At 37.5% G+C, this 20,599-nt stretch overlaps 1 protein-coding gene across 1 annotated transcript in view; it reads right to left on the reverse strand.

Moving 5' to 3' along the window:
- Positions 1-20,599, reverse strand: part of LOC128031013 (beta-chimaerin) — a 47,484-nt gene that overhangs the window by 22,893 nt on the left and 3,992 nt on the right. Inside the window, exon 3 of the mRNA XM_052619184.1 lies at positions 1,199-1,237. Within this exon, the coding sequence (XP_052475144.1) occupies positions 1,199-1,237 (39 nt within the window). The remainder of the gene's footprint in view (positions 1-1,198; positions 1,238-20,599) is intronic.

Genomic DNA, 20,599 nt, shown 5'->3' on the forward strand with positions numbered 1-20,599 from the left:
AAATTTTACATTGAAAAATATATTTTTAAATGTATGATGATTTATTGCATTCAAGGTTTAAGGAAAATATTTAAAGAAAATCAAGAAAATCTTGAATTTATGCTAAAGGGATAGTTCACCCAAAAATGAAAATTACCCCATGATTTACTCACCCTCAAGCCAATCTATGTGTATATAACTTTCTTTATTCAGATGAATACAATCGGAGTTATATAAAAAAGAATGTCCTGGCTCTTCCAAGCTTAATAAAAGTTAGGTATGGGGTTCAAGATTTTGAAGCAAAATAAAGTGCATCCATCCATCATAAAAAGTGCTCCACAAGGCTCCGGAGAGTAATAAAGGCCTTCTTTAAGAAAACTATCCATATTTAAAACTTGGATGCACTTTATTTTGCTCCAACATCTTGATGACCACTCATGGCCATTACAAAGCTTAAAAGTGCCAGGACATTTTTAAATATAACTCTGACTGTATTCGTCAGAATAAAGAAAGACAAATACACCTAGGAGGGTGTGTTAATCTATCCACTTAAACTTTTTTAATTAAACATTTTACCCAAATTGTATTGCTGATAATAAGATTTGTATTTACAAAATGTATTAAAGTAGAACAAAAGTATATTATGGTAGCATACTGACTAGAGGACTTTGCAGTATATTATCAATCGCAACTGATTATTTCTGAAATAGATACTGGCATTTAGATTATTGTGATGAGAGCAGCACTAGTGAAATGATCAATGTAGGCTCAAAAACAGCAGCAGATGTGCAGGGATACTTCAGCTCCACATGGACATGACCTTCTCTTGATGACTTCATTAAAAGCTGCTCATCATGGAGAGCAGTAATTGGTGGCCTCAGTCCGAGCACAGATAGAGTCTGGAAACACTACTCAGATTTTTCCTCCCAGGGAGCAGGAAGGCATCTGACAGCGATGCCAAGTTTTTGTCAGAAAAGCTCAGAACAAGCAGTGGGTTCTGGACAACGTCCACCAGAATGACAAGGACGGGGCCTGCTCTAAAAATACTGCACAGTGGGAGTGAATGCGAGGGAAAATGAGTTGAATGGTGGGATGTTTGCATTGTAGTTGTTATTGCAGTTCTTTAATTGAGCCTATTCTGCCAGTATAGTGTGAAGTCATTCATATGATGTCAATCAGTGCATGTATTATGTTGAAAAAAATAAATTAAAATACTTACAGTAGGATTTCCATATCGGTGGCTGATAATCTTCAGGATCTACGGAAAAAAAAAGAAAATATAATAAAACCATGTTAGGATGTCTTCTGTTCTCTGCTACAAACATGTTGAAATAATCATCTCTTGTCAGTGTGCTCTTACTTAACACCGTCTATGATATTTAGAGAGTGGCTGTGATCCAAGGTTTTTTATATTGTTTCATAAATGTTAAGTCGTTCTGTAAGCTGCGATGCATAATGTGCATGTCTGACAACATAATCCTTCCTCTACAATCTCCTTACAGGTGTACATGTTTTAACACTTCTTTCATTCAGTTCCCCTGCTCAAGGCCAACAAACATACAAATGCGCTTGCATAACACACTTGTACAACTAAAAGACACAAACAGACAGTTTTATCCAGAAGCAGCAGATATTTTCAAATTGAAAACATGTGGGATGCCAATCGATTATACATTTTAATCAAATTAATTACATTATGTGCACAAAAATGTATCAAATTTGCTGAGAAAAGCTCACACATGAAATAAATTATTGTGGCAGACAACATCATTGAACAGACATTGTAAAAATGGATGCAGAAGCCAATAAAACCATACGTTTTGCTTCCTCTTACATTCTGTTGTGCTGCATGTAGTTCATTTTGAACTAGGAGAGATAAAAGAGAGCAATACTGTGTTTCCTAATTTCACATATTAAATGAATAGTTTTCTAAAAAATGACAATTAACTGACAATCCATTCAAGATGTAGATGAGTTTGTTGCTGCATTGAAACACATTTAGAGATTCACAAATGACATCACCTGCTCACCAATGGCTCCTCTGCAGTGAATGGGTGCTGTCAGAAAAAACAGCTGATAAAAACACAGCAATCCACACTAGGGCTGCACGATGTGTCGTTTAGGCATCGATATCGCGTTGTACGAATCCATGATAGTCACATCGCAGGATGTGCGATGTAGGCTGTCGTAGTTGATCCGTTATTCATTAACCGTACGGGCCAGCTGCTCCCCGGTCCCCGACGAATGTGATTCGCCGATTAATTAAACAGCTTTTAACCATCATAGAGTGAAAGTTTATCATTTGCATGTGTTTTTAAGTCCTGTCAGTTTAACAGGGCAGAGAGAGACCGCGAGAGAGAGAGAGAGAGAGAGAGAGAGAGAGAGAGAGAGAGAGAGAGAGAGAGAGAGAGAGCGCGAGAGAGAGAGCGAGAGAGAGCGAGCCCCGGGCCGCAAGCTCACCGTCTTCAAACAACACTAGCGCCGTCTTGCTCTCTCTCCCTCGTGCATATTAATCAATTGACACGATGGTGTCGATGTTTAAATCATTTAAAATGAGAATGTAAGTGTGCTCACCCCATTTTTGTTTGTACGAAAAAATTAGATTAGATTTCATATCGCAATATATATCGCAGAAAAATAAAATATCGCAATGTCATTTTTTCCCAATATCGTGCGGCCCTAATCCACACATAATTTTAGTCCATCAATTAATGACTTAAGAAGTGAAAAGCTGTAAGTTTGTAAGAAATAAAACGATCATTATTACATTTTAACTTTAAACCATTGCTTATGGCCAAAATATGACTCCATAATCTATAATAACATTTCCTCCAGTGATAAAGTCCATCCCCTCTTGTCTTCTCACATCAAAATCCACCCACATATTTGTTTAGGACTGTTCTCTCTCGAAAATGGTGCTTGATCTGTGCCTTTCTCTCCTTATTCAGATTATATTAAATTTTTACTTTGTTTTCACAATTACATTTTTACAGTTTCAAGCTTCTTAGTGATGGATTTGTTTCTTACAAACACTCAGCATTTCACTTCATGTAACTTGATGGACTGGAGTTGCATTATTAATGATTGTGATGTTTTGCAATACAATATGAACACAATAAGTACATTCTACTGTTTGATGTTGTACATAGTAGTTATACTTAATATAAAGTGGCACTAAAAATTGGTTGTATCTAACTTCAAATAACATTATGGTAAATAATCTCTAATAGGGTGATATAAATGAATTATTAAACAGCATTTCAAGTAAGCAAGTAATTTCTCTAAGGAATGCAAGTCAGAGCCTGACAGGATTCAGTATGGCTGTTGAACACAGACAGCCTGGATATGGAGGTTAATTTCCATACATTATGCATACTAATGAGAACAACAGCCCTGTACTCCCAGAGAAAACCCTCTGTCTAAAAGATTTTATTTGAATGCAAATATCTGAATTTTGAAAAAGTGTTTTAAAGGTTGAACAACTTTTAACTTGACACAGTGTCTTAAAAGAGACAAGAGATGCTTAAAAAAATAAAACTTAGGTGTGATACAACAGCCAATTGACCATGACGAAAATGTACATGGACCAACAAAAATAACAAAGACTGGATAGATGGGGACAGTCCCCTGTGAAAAAAGTGTCTCGAAAGATAAATATTTATTTTATATTTTTTATTTAAATGAAAGGCCATGTAATAATAATCTAAAAATGACTAACACACAAAAAATACTAGTGTGTTACACATCATTACATTTAGAGTTAATATTTCAATATACTAAATTGCTACTTCATCAATTACAAATGCCCAATTAAAATATATATATTTAAATACATGAGTTTTAATAGAAATTACATTAATATATATTTTAGTTTACCATAAATGCTTGACAGTAGATTTAGCAGTACACTTAATACTGTCATAGTGTCTGGTCTGTGTTTCCCTGGATGTCCACTAGTGGTCTCACTTCCCCATAGTCACCCCACTGCAGGCACTACATTTAAGGGCTGTCACTTTTAGTTCGAAAATCGATTGCACAATCGATCGGACCTACCAAAAAAAGTTTCAAAAATGAAAATAGGGAATCGATTTTAACCAAATATGTACACTATTAATTTTAAAATAATTAAACAATTAAAAAATATAGATTTTACAAAACTCACAAACAAGCAGAAAAAGAAAATAAAGAATTCCGAAAGTGCAGTATGCGTTGCGAAATCTAGACAGAAAATCGGTTTATGCGCCAGTGACGTCGACCTCTTATGCTGCGTTCACACCAAGCGCGAATAGAGCGTCTAGCGCAAATGATTTCAATGTCAATGTAAAGACGCGTTTACGTGCGTCTGGAGGTCTCGCGATGCGGGAGACACGAATTTGCCTCATTCGTGCATCTAGTTACAGGAAATTCAGAGTAATGAAAAAAGGACCATTGCAAGCTGACAGTGACCGGCTTTTGTGTTGGAAAATTGGCAGTAATACCCCCACCTTGCGCAGCTGTACCTGAGTGTCCCTGGGACATCAGTGCGGTCGGAGCGCGTCTTCTCAACAGTTGAACATATAGTGAATAAATAAAGCTCTGCTCTGGACCCCGAAAATTTTGATTGACTTGTTTAACGTTACCTGTCCAATAGTTTGTAATGGGTATAGCCTTTTTGCACATTTCATTTATGCCTGCCTAGTGTCGCCTAGCCTAAGTGTCGGTTACGTTCCATAAAATAAAAAAAAAACACACATGGCCTTTTCTCAAGTCCATTTAAAGTTTCATTTTTTTGAACAGTTGTTTGAAATGGACTGAATCATTATTTAAAATAATCTTGGAGATTTTTGAATTGCCTAAATCATAAATGCAGCAGGGTTGAAGCCCGCAGTGATGTTTTTCTTTTGTTATGGTGGCCGTCCCCTCTGCATATATATTTTTTCGAGAATGTTGCACTCCTGTTGCTGTTCATTATTCTGCACGAAACTTCATGCCGATAAATATGAAATATTGCTGACTTGTGCGTTTTTTAGCGCTCTCTTTACGTTCGTCCGTTATTTGACGTTGAAAAAGGAAACGTCTTTTTTTTTAGACATGGAAAATCGATTTAACAATCGATTCAATGAACACTTACGTCTAAAAAATCGAAAATGATTTTTTCACAAAAGTGACAGCCCTACTACATTTCCCACAAGCCTATGTCCCATTCATAACTGTTAATTGCACACCTGTTAATTGCACTCAGCTGTCTCCACTTTCATCGTTTTCACCTGTCCATATAAATCAGCCTGTCTCTATCTGTCTCATGGAGTCCTTGTTTTCTGTCACCTGGCTCGTGGTCCCTTGTGTTTTTCATGTTTCTTGTTTTTGGACTGATTTTGTTGTTATGACCTCTTGCCTGTTTTTGGATGTGATTTTGGATTCCCCATTAAAATACTGCGATTTGGATCTCTCGTTTTGTGTGTGCGTTCATAACAAATACTTCAAAGACACTATAAATAATTATGAAATGACATTATAAAAATGCACTTAAGTCTTACTTACTGTAAGTTAGGGCTGCACGATAATAAGTAAACTGAAAACAAGCTGAAAACACTCTAACTAATGCCAAATATACAGCAGATTGGTTTCTTCTTTAAATTATAAAAAGTAAAAATATGATTGGTATTATAATGTTATACTAAAACTTAAACTTAAACAACCTTTAAGATGACATGTAGAAAGAAAAAAAACATATCTTAAGTGTACAGAATAACATAAGTGGACTTTTATTTATTATTTGCCGCTTTGAACAATTATTTGCTGCTTTGAACGATTATGTAATTGTGGCATCCATAATTGTAATCCCGATTAGAAATTTGATTAATTGTGCAGCCCTACTATAAGTACTGTAGGTAAAAAAATAAATAGAAATTTCAATTAAAAGCGTTTAATTGCAATTGCGGTGTCTGAAAACATGATATTCAGTTTGCACTTAAGTGAATTCTTTTAAAGTATATTATTGCCACAATAAGTATGTAAGCTAAATTGCACTTTTTCAGTAGACTTCTGTTCAGTGATATGCAAATAAAACCAACAATATTTTTACTTCTAAAGTTGCATTTTGCAATGTCAATTTGATGATTTACTTCTTTACTTGTCAATTAAATTATCTATATTTTTTTTCAGCAAATGTTGATATGATTAACTGCACATAGATATCAAGCGTATCAAACATTTTTACATTTCTCTCAGTGCTCCCACAGTCTAGGCTTCAGGAGAATCAATATTAGTACGTAAAGTAGGCCTGACAGTAACTACACAAAACCCAAAGACAAAGACACGCATTTCACAATAAAGTTTACTAGCATGTGTGAGAAATAAACCAGATTGTGGTGCACCAGCATTTCCTCATGCAAAAAAAAAGTACCTGAAGCTCTGATCATTCATGGTTAGATTACACAAAACAAACCTCCACACGGTATCGTAAGCAATGACAGCATTATACAGTCATGGAAAGTGTGTGAAAGTTCAGAATGAGTAAATGTGTGATCTTGTGCAAAGGCAGACGTTGATCGAATAAGAAAGATAGAATGGAAAGTAGTAGCTGTTGTCTTGTTTTAGCAAAACAGTTTCTTTGAATGCATAAATCAACATGTTTCCTTCTCTTCCCTGAATACGTGCTGGTCTCTATAGATCCATGTCTTATTTCAGGCACTGTCTCTTTTACGGTCAGCACTTTACCACGGCCAGTCAGCATTTCCTCCCTGCCTACACACTCACAACCAAACACAAGCTCAAAGTCCAAAACCACAACACACACACAGCGATCCAAACCCGCTTCGACCAAACATACAACAACTGTTAAACACCATGGGCTCCCTCTATATGTCTTTTCAAAATTGTAAAAAAAAGAAATTGTTGAATATGTTTATAAATCCACAGGTGAAAAGGACACATAAAACTGAGCTGCCAAGCTTAGATACCCATAATGCCTTAACTTGGAAAAAAGGCAATCGCTATGTTGGGCCAAAATGAAAGGATTGTAGTTTGAGGCTTTGGCATGTGCTTGCATGGACAACATTTAACATCAAGAGATTTAGTCCTGTTTCTTTCTGGAAGACGATGATATGGTGAGGTTTAAATGTTGGATGAGGTATGGATTTGTGTTTTTCTGGTCTCAATCCTGTGTAATTCATGGAGCGGAGAGAAGCAAAACATTAACCATGCAGGCAGCAGTGCAGGACTAAATATGGAGGGAAAATAGGAAGGATTTAAATGAAAATATCTAAAGGGATAGTTCGCAAAAAGTCTGTCATCAACCGTGCCTAAAGTGATTCCAGAAGATATTCTGAGAAGATCCAGAAGATATTTTCAAGTAAAGTGTTTTGACGGCTGTTTTGAACTGTGCATATTTCTCACCTGATTCAGATTAGATGAACTTTTCATTAACTTTTATGAATAGACAACTGTATTTTAGTCCAAAACAAAGACTTGAAGTACTTGTTTATTGTTATGTTTTTATCAGCTGCACACAGATGATTAATAATTCACTGCCGAGGTCCCACTGGTGAGCTTGTGATATATTGTTTCTAATGAGGAAACAAATTCATCTACATCTCGGACGGCCTGAGAGTGAGCATATTTTCAGCAAACTTAGTTTTTGGATGAACGATTCTTTTAATTAGCACAGTGTCCACTTTACAGCATTTAAGTGAGATGGATTAGCTATTAATCTGTGTTTATGTGAGCGCATGTTTGGATTAAAACGAAGCTATATTGTCTGTTGGAGCTCAGGGGTGCTGGCGTGCCGCAAACAATACAAAAAATGAATTGTTCTTCGGTGGCTCATTTGGAAAATGAGATTTCTTTTTGGTGATCTGCCAGGTGCTTTCTTTCCACTATCGCTGCATCTAGCAGAGAAGCTGGAGAACACTGACGGAGGAAACCTCAGGGTCAGGAGGTGCACACCTCCTATTCAACAAAACATTCCTGGCTACATGCAGTATGTCAATTAACAGTAAACAATTCTTCGAAAAGCCTGAATAGGAAGAATATTGCAGTCAGTGGAGAAGGTTGTGCTTTGTGAAATCTACGAAAGGATGCGACTGAAAGATACTGTACAGTATCAAACTATAATGCATCATTCTTGATTAGATATCAGAGTTGCTGCCGTCCTCAATGGAAAAGGCTTTTAATAAAGCAAATTTCCTGCCTGAATGCTACAGGCAATCTGTGAGGAATGTTTGCCAGACTAAATGAATCTGATTAAAATGTGCCAAGGACAAATTGTTGGAGATGCTTTAAAAGCTCTTATCAAATTCCACTTCTCCCACAGCACTATAGCACAGGCATCCATTTGAAGTAATATTTTACAGACTGGTTAATGTTAAATGTCATTTACTGTTGATTTCAAGCTGGTGCAGGAAAGATTTGGTTGCTTCGAAGATTCTGAGAGCGGTAAAGCTGCTTTGACATGGAGAGTTGGACGACTATCTGCAGCTCACACACACCCTCACAGCTCCCACTTTCTTGGGCAGACTCTTATCTCTCACACAAATTAAAGCTCAGCGGATGAGAAGGAGCAGGATTCCTCAGGGCAAAACACACAGAGAAATGCAGTATGTACTTCAAATGAACACCCCGTCTGAAATATCTGCATGCAGAGGAACACAGCCTTAATAAAACCTCCCGACTAAATATAAAGTTCTGTCTAATCCCAACACCCTCACATGCACACACACACATTTTATCATTGTGGAGACTTCTGTTATTTTTAAACTGATTTCTAATGCTTACTGCTGAACACTTGGCTGGTCCTGACAATGTGTGCTTTCAGGTTTACTGTCCTTGTGAGTAGTGTTTCCTTGTCAACAGCAGCATTTAAAAAAATGTTTGCTTCATGTGAATGTTTATTGAATGTAAGGCAATTAAAAGATATGGGGGCAAGAAACATCTTTTTATCGAATTGCCATATTTACCATTTTTGTCTTTTCAATGCCTGAGAATTTCACGTGATTATGAAAGATTTCCCCATTACATTGTCTATTGTTAAATAGTGTTGCAATGGACCTTTTCTAAGACAAATGTGGCCTCTTTTACTGTAGCTTTCACTGATATGCCTGAAGGTGACAACAAGTGAATGTGTGTCATTAAAAAATCTGTTCAAATGATTCATTCAATGACACAGATTGCTTTGGCATCTATTGGCTAGTATGCAACAATAAACAAAGTAGCTGTCAATAGCTGTCAATACTGTTGTGTCGAGTGAAGTGTAGATGTGTAAAAACTCAAGAAGAATTATAAAGAAAGCACTGCCTGTAGAGACATTTGGTACCAACAATGTCCGCATCCACACGCACAGCAGTCTGTTTCAGTTAACACACATATGAGAATATCCAATACACACACATGTAGTGTTGATCGAGTGTTTTCGGGGACATGTTCCAGCTCCTGTGGGGAGGCCATCTGTACAGTATGTTCCTCTGGAAGAGCCTGGGTATATTATATATACTCTACGTCTCTCTGAGGCACAGAAAGCAAAGCCACACATCTCTTCCACTTCACACAATGAGCCTAAAGAGTGTGGGGATATTCTGGAAGACAGGAACAGAGCTGGCAAGAACTGCGGAGAATTTTGTGACTATGTGCGAGTGCGAGACGAGGCATCAGAGGCAGCAATTGTGAGGGAAGGCATGATGAAGTTTGTTTATCCTGTAACACTGCATGCAAGGGAGGGTGGGTTTGGGTATTTTCCTGTAAAGCAGTATGCCTTTGTTTAATTGTGTGTGTGTTTACAGTATGTGTGTGTACACATACTGTACAAACACATGTACTGTTGGAAGCTCCTCACTTCTGATTGGTAAAGGAAACACGTAGCCATACCTTTGACTATCAGTATGTAATGTCTGGTATACAATGCATTTTACTATAGCCCAAAAACTGTCCACTTATGAAGGAAGACATAGTCTGCCAGACATTTAACTGACTGTCAACAGTTTGATGTGTTTTTACATTCAGCAGAGTGCTTTCTGCAGGCCAAAACCAGGAAACAATTTAGCTTTTAATACTTTTGGTTTCATCAATGGGCTTGTAGATCCCTTTCAGTTGGTCACTCTCGATGTCACGTCGGTGACTAACAAAAAATTGGGAATCTCGTCAGAGAGTGTAAACTAAACGAGGCAATGCACATTGGCTTGCGATTACTGCATCCAACTGCCACTGATCACAGTATAAATGTAAGTAGGCAGCCGGTGCAGTGCATAAACAGCTTTTCGCTTCTGAGCCAAGCGTTGTTATCGTTCTGCTCCTGCCAAGCCTTCGTGTGATGGAGCAGCCAAAGGGTTTATGGAGATCCCCCGGTGCAGTGGTCAGTAACGATGCAGTTTTGACCTGGTACCGCTTCCACGTGGTGGGGCAAACCGGCCCTTCCCTCCTGAGCCTGTAAGTCTGGTCTGACTGGTGGTGCTTATGCGGCCTGTGGAGAAGACATGGCATGGCGTTACTGCAGATCCACCAGGCCCAGGCACTGAAGGACCTGCATGAGGTGGTCACGATCCGGAGGTTCTGAAAGAACTCAGAACTGCTACTGACCTCGCAATCTGAGTGAAGAGGGTCACGACGAGTTCTCTGGGTCTTTTGATATCCACGCTTGTGGTCCAGGAGCGCCATCTCTGACTGTGTCTGGCCAACATGAGGGATGCCGACAAAGTTTGATTCCTTAATGCCCCTATGTCCCAGACCGGCCTCTTCAGCAATGCAGTTGAGAGCTTTGTTCTTGGATGAAAAGAACCAGACTGAGGCAATCCAATGCATCCTGCCCCAGCAGGCAGCTGCTGCCTCCACCCATCCGCTCGGCTGCAGCACCACAGCCTGCTCTCAAGCCTCACTCAAGCAAGTGGCGCCATGGAGCTATGCCATGCCCACTCAGTTTGCGAGCTCACTCTACAAGAAGTGTTGCATCCTTCTGGGCACTGACTTCCTGGCAGATATTTCAAGAGCTGCGTGTTTGGCAACCCCCAACACATTCGCTATATTCTATAGCCTCCTGTGTTCTCACCTCAAACGGGTAGAGGCACTGAGATGCCCCAGTTTAGTGTTGGCTTACCTAAAATTGCTCCAGAGTGTCTGTACTGTAGGCCCTGTTGAGCTCCTCCGTGCCCTTGGCAGCCAGACATGGCAGAATGTCCGGCACCAGTTCATATACATGTAAGTGCTTCCGAAACCTCCTTCAGGAAGGATGGGGCTTCACAATGTGATACACTTACATTTTCCCAGTGTTAGTGCTACGACGACAAAAGTGGTAGGGATTCCCAATTTGTTGGTTACCAATGTGACGTCGAAAGTGACCAATTGAAAGGAAATGTCTTGGATCAGATTGTATGTATGTTTTGGAGAAGTTACGTCACATCCCTTCACCAGGGCTGCTGTACCACTGCTGGGCAGGTCACCAGCTCGGCTCCTCAGCAAAAACCTGATTATGCGCTGCACTGATTGCCTACTTATACTCACACTGCAATAACTGCATGCCAATGTGCATTGGCTCATTTAGTTTACACTCAAAGTGGATTGGTCTCTCTGGCGAGATTCCCAATTCATCAGTGACCAAAGTGACGTCTCCATGCGTTCCTTCAGGGAAAGAGGGTTACATAACGTAACTGAGATGTTAAAGGGGGGGTGAAATGCTCGTTTTCACTCAATATCCTGTTAATCTTGAGTACCTATAGAGTAGTACTGCATCCTTCATAACTCCAAAAAGTCTTTAGTTTTATTATATTCATAAGAGAAAGATAGTCTGTACCGATTTTTCCCGGAAAAACACGACCGGCTGGAGGCTTGACGTGTGGGCGGAGCTAAAGAATCACGAGCGCGAGTAAGCTTTTGCGTTGAGAGCGTTTGGAAGCTGTGACATTACCGTGAGGAAAAAAACATCCAAAACAAACCATGGCTAACAGTCAGATTCAGCGTATATTTATGATCCAGAATCAGATCCAGAGGCTGAAATTTAACAAGAGCAGCATCAGCAACGACGTCTCTATGTGGTATGTACTGATACTGTATATATTTGCTTAGCGGTTTTGGAAAATGACTAAGTTCCACTTTATGTCGTCTTTTTTTTTTTTTTTTTTTTTTTAAGCTGTACATGTGGAAAGTGCAGTTTGATGAAAACATTGCATGTTGTTTACTTGATGTGCTTACGCGCCGATAGCTAAGTTAACAACACAGAGATATTTGAAGCAGTTTTACTCACCGCCTGCGGTTCCAACACACGATCGTGACCCTTTTTCGTTGGGACTGCATTATCCTTAAGAAATAAACGATGTGCAAATCCGGCGTCAAATTGGGCCTTGTTTGTAAAACAAGCATCTTCGAAATGCAGGGAACAAACAAAAACACTTGCACAACTCCGTTGATGCTCTGTAAAAATAAACTCCATCCACTGGTTCCTTAATGCGTTTTTTTTTTTTTTTTTTTTTTTTGCAGGGTTCTGTGCAGGGTTGTCTTGCAACCAAAAACACACTTCTGTGACATTTCGCGACGCTCTCGCTCTGATCAGTGAATGTCTGTGCTCTCAGTGCTCTGCTATACAGGAGCGCGCGCTCTTCCAGGAGAAGTGCCCTTAGGACCCATATAAGGAAATTCAGCTCCATCTAACGTCACACAGACCCATACTCGAAAAAAACTTTCCGAAACTTGTGACAAACCGGAAGAAGTATTTTTGGAACAAAAATACTCCTTCAAACGTACAACTTAATTTTTGAAACTTTGTCCATGTTTAGCATGGGAATCCAACTCTTTAACAGTGTAAAAAAACCTCAGTATGCATGAAATAGCATTTCACCCCCCCTTTAATATATTTTCATGTTTTATGCTATGACATAAAATACATCCATAATACCACTTTGTCACTTTTTTAAAAGCTTTTATGTGTCTTGAAAAAGGTGGTTGCTAGCAAGCCACTAAATAAGACTACAAAGATTGATGGGGACATTAAACATCAACATGACGAACATGGAAAACTCATACAGCCTGATTGTTTAGAATCGTGCTCTAGAATCTCACACTTTCAGGAAATGTCTTTTTAAATAAAGACCAAAAGAGTTGTCAGAAGCTTAATGGAGGTGACACTGAAGTCACATGACCGTGGTTACTTTAACTTTTTACTTCTGGCAATTGTATATGAGCTTCAAGATTCATAGTTGTTCATTAACAAAGATTATTATGATTAACAAAACATGAAAGAATAATAAACTTTTGTTGTTCACAGAGCTTAGTTTCTTTAAAAATCAAAAACTCATATTGAGTTTTTGTTGAAGGAACAAAGTTGATGGCCTACAAACATTTAATTCAAAATTTAATTATTACAAATTAAAACAAATTAAAACAGCTTAGTTTGGGGACCAATTCTCACTATTAACTAACTGTTAGCCACAACTTTTGCATCAAAGAACTCCTAGTTTACTGCTTATTTATAGTTAGTAAGGTAGTTAAATTTAGGTTGTGATTTAGGGATCTAAAATATGGTCTTGCATAAAAAGGCATTTATATGTGCTTTAAGTAAGGGATAATGTACATTATGTACACAGCTGGACATACATTATCCCACTTATTACACGGCTACTTGCCTAATAAGGCAAGGCAAGTCAAGTCAAGACAAGTTTATTTATATAGCACATTTTGTACACAATGGTAAATCAAAGTGCTTTACAAAAGAAAGTAAAATAATCATGAAAAAAATATCAAAAAAATAAAACAAGCAATTTTTTAACTTTTAAAATGATAAAAAAATTGACTTTTTTAAAATGAATTTAAAAAAAGTTAGAAACAGAAAATGATTGTACATAAAAAAAAAAAAAACAGTGAAAATATAGTGCAATCAGTTCGGACATTGCACAGTGCTCATTCAAGAAATGCACAGCTAAACAGATGAGTTTTAAGTCTAGATTTAAATGTGACCAGTGTTTTAGCACATCTGATCTCTTCTGGAAGTTGATTCCAAATGCGGGCGGCATAGTAAATAAAGTTGGACTCCCCTTGTTTTGTGTGAACCCTTGGTATTTCTAACTACTCGATTCGATTAGGGCTGGGACAACGCGTTAAGGTCATCGATGACGTCGACGCAAAATATGCACATCGATTCGTCGACCTGTTTTTATTTCTCTAAAAAATGTTTGCAAAACGTTTACCTTATGTGTGCTGAATATACGCGATGGCCGGATCAACATTCTGTCCAACGTTGTATAACCAATCCAAGGGTTTTTCTTCGTTGATCTTTTTTTTTTGGCGGCTGTCAAAGCCTTATTTGATCGGTGAGTGATGTAGAATAGAATGACTGCTGCGCCTGACAGGGCGCGTACGAGAGAGAGCCATGTCTCCATGACAGGCTGCTGGCTCCCACTGTTAATTTTTTTTTTTAATTTTTATTTTTTTGGAAAAGTACTCTCAGTATTAAGCCCTCAAGTTTACATTGGTTACTGTATTCTTTCAATTGCTCTAAACTAGTATTTTGGGTGACCTTTTTTATTGAATGCTAGACATCAAGTTGTTATTTTCATCTGAAAGAAGAACTTTTTTTCAGTAAGCTAGGCCCTATGTGTTCAGTAAGCTTGTTTCAGTAAGCTGTGTGTTTTCAAGGCTTCAAGGTTTTATTGAATGCCATCTCTATACAAGTGCAAAGTAATGCATTCTTAGTCAGTCTTTTATTTTGTAATTTTAAGAGCAATAAACATATATTGCAATGTTAAGTAATTCATGTTTTTTTCATTCAGATATGTAAATCAAAATTGTTAGTAGTCAATTAATGGGGAGATAATCGAAATCGAATCGGTCTGGAAAAATAAATCGTTAGATTAATCGATGCATCGGAAAAATAATCGCTAGATTAATCGTTTAAAAAATAATCGTTTATCCCAGCCCTAGACTCGATCCTAATGATCTGAGTGCTCTGTTAGGTTTATATTCAGTGAACATATCTGCAATATATTTCGGTCCTAGGTCATTTAGTGACTTATATATGATTAAAAGTAATTTAAAATCAATCCTTAATGTAACTGGAACCCAGTGTAAGGACCTGAGGACTGGTGTGATATGCTCAGATTTTCTGGTTCTAATGAGAATCCTGGCAGCAGCGTTCTGGATGAGCTTCAGCTGTCTAATGGTCTTTTTGGGAAGGCCGGTGAGGAGCCCATTACAATAGTCCACCCTGCTGGTGATAAAGGCTTGAACAAGTTTCTCCAAGTCTTGGCTGGAAACAAAACATCTAATTATTGCAATGTATTTTAGATGATAGTATGATGATTTAGTTACTGCTTTGACAAGACTTCTGAAACTTAGGTCTGTCTCCAGATTCACACCAAGATTCCTGACTTGATTTTTAGTTGTTTGACCCCTAGAGCCAAGGTATGCATTCACCTTGAAAACTTCATCTTTGTTTCCAAATGCAATGACTTTTTTCTTTGTTTAACTGAAGAAAGTTATGGCACATCCAACTATTAATTTCATCAATGCATTGGCAGAGGGAGTCAATGGGGCTGTAGTCATTTAGAGATAAGGCTAGATAAATCTGGGTATCATCAGCATAGCCAGCCAGTTTTCCAGTCTCTCTAGTAGTATGTTATGATCGACAGTGTCAAACGCAGCACTGAGATCTAGCAATACCAGCACCGATACTTTGCCAGAATCACAATTTAAGCAAATATCATTTATTATCTTAATGAGTGCTGTCTCTGTGCTGTGATGTGGTCGGAAACCAGATTGAAAATTGTCCAGGTATCCATTTGAGCTTAAGTATTTGTTCAGCTGATTAAAAACTACATTTCTATAATTTTGCCTATAAAAGCAAGATTAGATATTGGTCTAAAATTGCTCAAAATGGTGTTATCAAGATTGCTCTTTTTCAGGAGGGGCTTAACAACTGCTCTTTTCAGGGAGTTTGGAAATGTCCCAGAAAGAAGTGAGGCATTCACCACTTCTAACAGATTTGCTTCTAAACAGTTTAGCACAATTTTGAAAAAAGATGTGGGAAGTGTGTCAAGACAGCAGGTTGACAATTTTAGGTGCTGCACTATGCCTTCCAGAATTTTGCTGGGGGGTGAAAACTTTTGAACACGATGAAGATGGCCAAATTTGTCTTATTTTGGTGAAATATATATTTTTTTCCATTTAGTTCTGCCCTTCGTAAGCAACAGAAGATACTTGTATGTTTCCCGGTACACAAATTAAGTACAATTTACCTTGATTTTCAAATTCCAAAAGTTTTCACCCCCCAGCTCTTAATGCATCTTGTTTCCTTCTGGAGCATCGGTGAATGTTTGTATCTTTTTAAATAGTTGTGTTTGAGTCCCTCAAATGTCCTCAGTCTGAAAAGATGCATCTCAAAATCATAAAGTCACTGCTGGAAAGGGTTCAAATATGCAAAGATGCTGGAAAACTGAAGAATCTGCAGGACCTTAAAGATATTTCTGAAGAACGCTGCTCAGTTTAACTGTTCAGAACAAACAAGGGACTCATGCACAACCATCACAAAACAGAAAGACAGTCGAAGATCATCAGGTAACAGAACACTGTATTAAGAACCAAGGGTTCCCAAAATTTTGAGTGGGGTTATTTTAATAATTTAATAATTTTTTTGTATTGTGGACTAAATGTTAATATCTTTTATGTACAATATCTTACTCAGGACAGTACTAAATAAAAAAATAACATGCATTTAGTATGATCTCTCTTATTTTTTGAAAATTACTAATATTTTCACAGATACTGCAAGGGGTGCCCAAACTTTCGAGCCCCACTGTAAGTAATAAGTAAACAATTAGACACAAAATCTTGATTTGAGTTGAAATATTTGAACGCAAAGCTTCCATGAAGAAAGCAGTTGCTAACAAGACACAAGTTCAAGCTATACGGACATTTAAGGGATAAGGTGCAGCCAAACCAATTATTACTAGGGCTGTCAAAAATAGCGCGTTAACGACGTTAATGAAAAGTTCTGCTTATGTGATGGTGGCGCATGTTTGTGTTTCTGAGTTCATTCTTTCCAGTTTTTCTCTATGCATAATTTCATAGATATGTCGCTATATTTAACCACTGGTTCACCTAAAACTCTTATACTATCTGTAGTTAAATGGCATGGTTTGATATAGTGCTCAGGTAAATTTGATTAAGTAAATGTTAAACTTTTGAAATTCAGAAAAAAAAGAACCACATATTGATGAATCAATACATGAAAATTATGTATCTGTGTCCTGTTATTTATCTTTTGGTACGCATTTCAGAAAAAAAAAATGGTTAGGATTCAGGTGTAATTGCAAATAGTGATTAATCATGATTAATCCACTGAAAATTCTGATTAATTTGATTAAAAATTTTAATCATTTGACAGCCCTAATTATTACACAACATTTCACCACATAAATAGTTAAGTCGATAAAATATATTGATTTAAGACAAAAGAAAAGAAAAATCTTACCAGGTTGTTATCTTATTATCCATTACAGTATACAAAACAGTCGTCGCAAATGGCAGCAGCTGTGTTTATGAATTGTGAGAGAGAATCCGTGATACCAGGATGACATAATTAAATAATTGTACACATACTATTGAATACAGTTTTAATATTTTATTAGCTAAACATACCTCAGAATGTCCTGACTGATTAATCAGAATCAGGTATTCCACAGAGCTGTGTAATAAGTACTAATAAACAACCAATATGCTGGTAATATGCATGGTAATAAGCAACTATTAATAGTGATAATTGGTCCCTAAACTACAGTGTAACCATCTTTATATATATATATAAGTATCGTAAACTAACCATTTAAAGATTTGATTCCACTTAAATGACAAACGTTTGTGTTTATGTGTCAACCTGATTTAAAAAATAGTATCAAAGACTACCCCTGTAAACTCAGTTTTCAAGTTGTGTAATGCCAGTCAGTCAAATTAAAGCTTCCAAGACAGAGAAAGTGCTTTCCAGTTTTGTGTGCAAAATGCATCAGTGAACAGATTGTTTGGGGGTCAGTGGGCCTGCCATTTGAGATTACACACATATACACACATGCATGTGCACATGTACAGTAAACAAGCACACAGACACATCGGTAGCAGGGAGATCCATTGTGTGGTAATGTGATTCCAGAGGGTGATTGATGACCATGGGGATCTCCACAGAGGTGATTAATAATAAATGCAGAGACACAAAAAGAGGTGAGCATTAAAACTCTCTTCTCTCATCTAGTTCTCAACAACATTCCATCCACTAATAAAACTGCAGGCTTAAATAAGCCTCTTATTTCGCTCAGACTTACTGTACTGACTGTAAAACTACAGTGGGAATCACACGAGAAACTTAAGATGACCACTAATGAACAGACCATATTACAGTGGCTTCTGTCAGAAGGAAAGCCTTTATAAACACGATTATAATACAGCTTTCTGAAGACCGAAGCAGAGTACCATTTTCGGTGTAGTAAGTTATGTGCACGGCTCATTTACCATCTCTGTCATCACAGCCTGAGGTTCCATTCAGTCTTTCGCCCCTTCATTCATGCTTTTTTTAGCTATATGCAACAGCTTAGTAAAGACCTTGAAAAACTGAAATCTCTTCAGCTTAAGAGCGATTTTGTCTGGTTTTAGGAGTTCTTCTATTCACTTTTTCCTTAGCTGTTGACTTTGATGTTAACCAACTCCAGAACTAATTTGCCGTTTACACAACAACGCTTTCAGCCAATAACAGGAAACTTTTTGGAAAACGCATATTTTTGAAAATGGTTTTCAAAGTGCAAGTTTTTATTATTGTTATTATTGTTATTGTTTCCTTGTAAACACCCACTACGGGAATCTTTAAAAACGGTGACGTGATGCGCTTGTAGTACATGTTAGATATGTAGACATGCACAGTATATGTCGATTTACTTCACCAATATTACAACCAACAGCAGAGACGGATCATATACATCATATAATCATCACTTCCCTACAGGTACTGTTTACTAACAAGGTGACAGCGCCAACTACTGGCCTGGTATACATAATGCAGAATTTTTGGCCGTTTTCATGGATATGTGTAAATGCGAATCATTTTGAAAATGTGTATACGTGAAACTTTTCTGTTTTTGTCTACAACATAGTCATGTATACGTATAGCCTAAGAAGAAAAAAACATTTACTTCAACAGGCTGATGCGGTATGAAATGCAAAGAGACCAAGTGAAAAGGACACGCAACCACTGTTGTGAGTTATCTCTCCTGCTGTTTGCTTTCCAGAGCTTTCAATCATGTTATCGGTTCCTGTTGTAGGACTCGCATTCACTTCATCTCAACTCCAGTGAACCAGAAGAGCACAGAAGCACAGAAGACAGACATAGCTTTCATGATAACTATGACTAAGTACAGACGTGCAGTCAATATGAAATCAAAAATGGCAAAACATGTTGTTTTGGTCCATATATATATATATATATATATATATATATATATATATATATATATATTTAATATTACATTATTTTATAAAGAGAGCAACTTAAATACACCCCCCCACCAGACTTCATTCAAAAACATTTTCTTTAAAAAAATGCAGGCACCCTCAAACTTTTGAACAGTAGTGTAAGCATATAAGCATTTTTTAAGTAATGCTGTGTTCAAGTTGTAACAAAAATATGTTCTTACTTGTTAAGTATGGTGTGTTCAAGTTGCAATGAAAATATGTTCATACTTGTTACTTGATGATTAAACAACATAATATTTTCTGTTAGAGCCCGATTACATAGGTACAAGTGTACTGTAAACGCCGTTCCAAATTTTACTTTAAAAGAATGAACCCCATGCAGATTCATATGTAGGTAAGTAGTCTTTTAGCAGATGCTATTAAATGAAGTCTTATCCAAAGCGACTTACTGAAGTGCACTTATGGTCAGGACAATCTGTCTGGAGCAATCTGGGGTTAAATGTCTTGCCCAAGGGTACAATGAAAGAGGCGAGTCCCTCCTTACTAGGATTAAACCAGCGACCTTCTGGTCAAGTGCCCTAAACATACAGTATTGTTCAAAATAATAGCAGTACAATGTGACTAACCAGAATAATCAAGGTTTTTAGTATATTTTTTATTGCTACGTGGCAAACAAGTTACCAGTAGGTTCAGTAGATTGTCAGAAAACAAACAAGACCCAGCATTCATGATATGCACGCTCTTAAGGCTGTGCAATTGGGCAATTAGTTGAAAGGGGTGTGTTCAAAAAAATAGCAGTGTCTACCTTTGACTGTACAAACTCAAAACTATTTTGTACAAACATTTATTTTTTCTGGGAGTTAGCAATCCTGTGAATCACTAAACTAATATTTAGTTGTATGACCACAGTTTTTTAAAACTGCTTGACATCTGTGTGGCATGGAGTCAACCAACTTGTGGCACCTCTCAGCTGTTATTCCACTCCATGATTCTTTAACAACATTCCACAATTCATTCACATTTCTTGGTTTTGCTTCAGAAACAGCATTTTTGATATCACCCCACAAGTTCTCAATTGGATTAAGGTCTGGAGATTGGGCTGGCCACTCCATAACATTAATTTTGTTGGTTTGGAACCAAGACTTTGCCCGTTTACTAGTGTGTTTTGGGTCATTGTCTTGTTGAAACAACCATTTCAAGGGCATGTCCTCTTCAG

The sequence above is a fragment of the Carassius gibelio genome, chromosome A16, assembly GCF_023724105.1.
Source record: "Carassius gibelio isolate Cgi1373 ecotype wild population from Czech Republic chromosome A16, carGib1.2-hapl.c, whole genome shotgun sequence".
NCBI lineage: Eukaryota > Metazoa > Chordata > Actinopteri > Cypriniformes > Cyprinidae > Carassius > Carassius gibelio.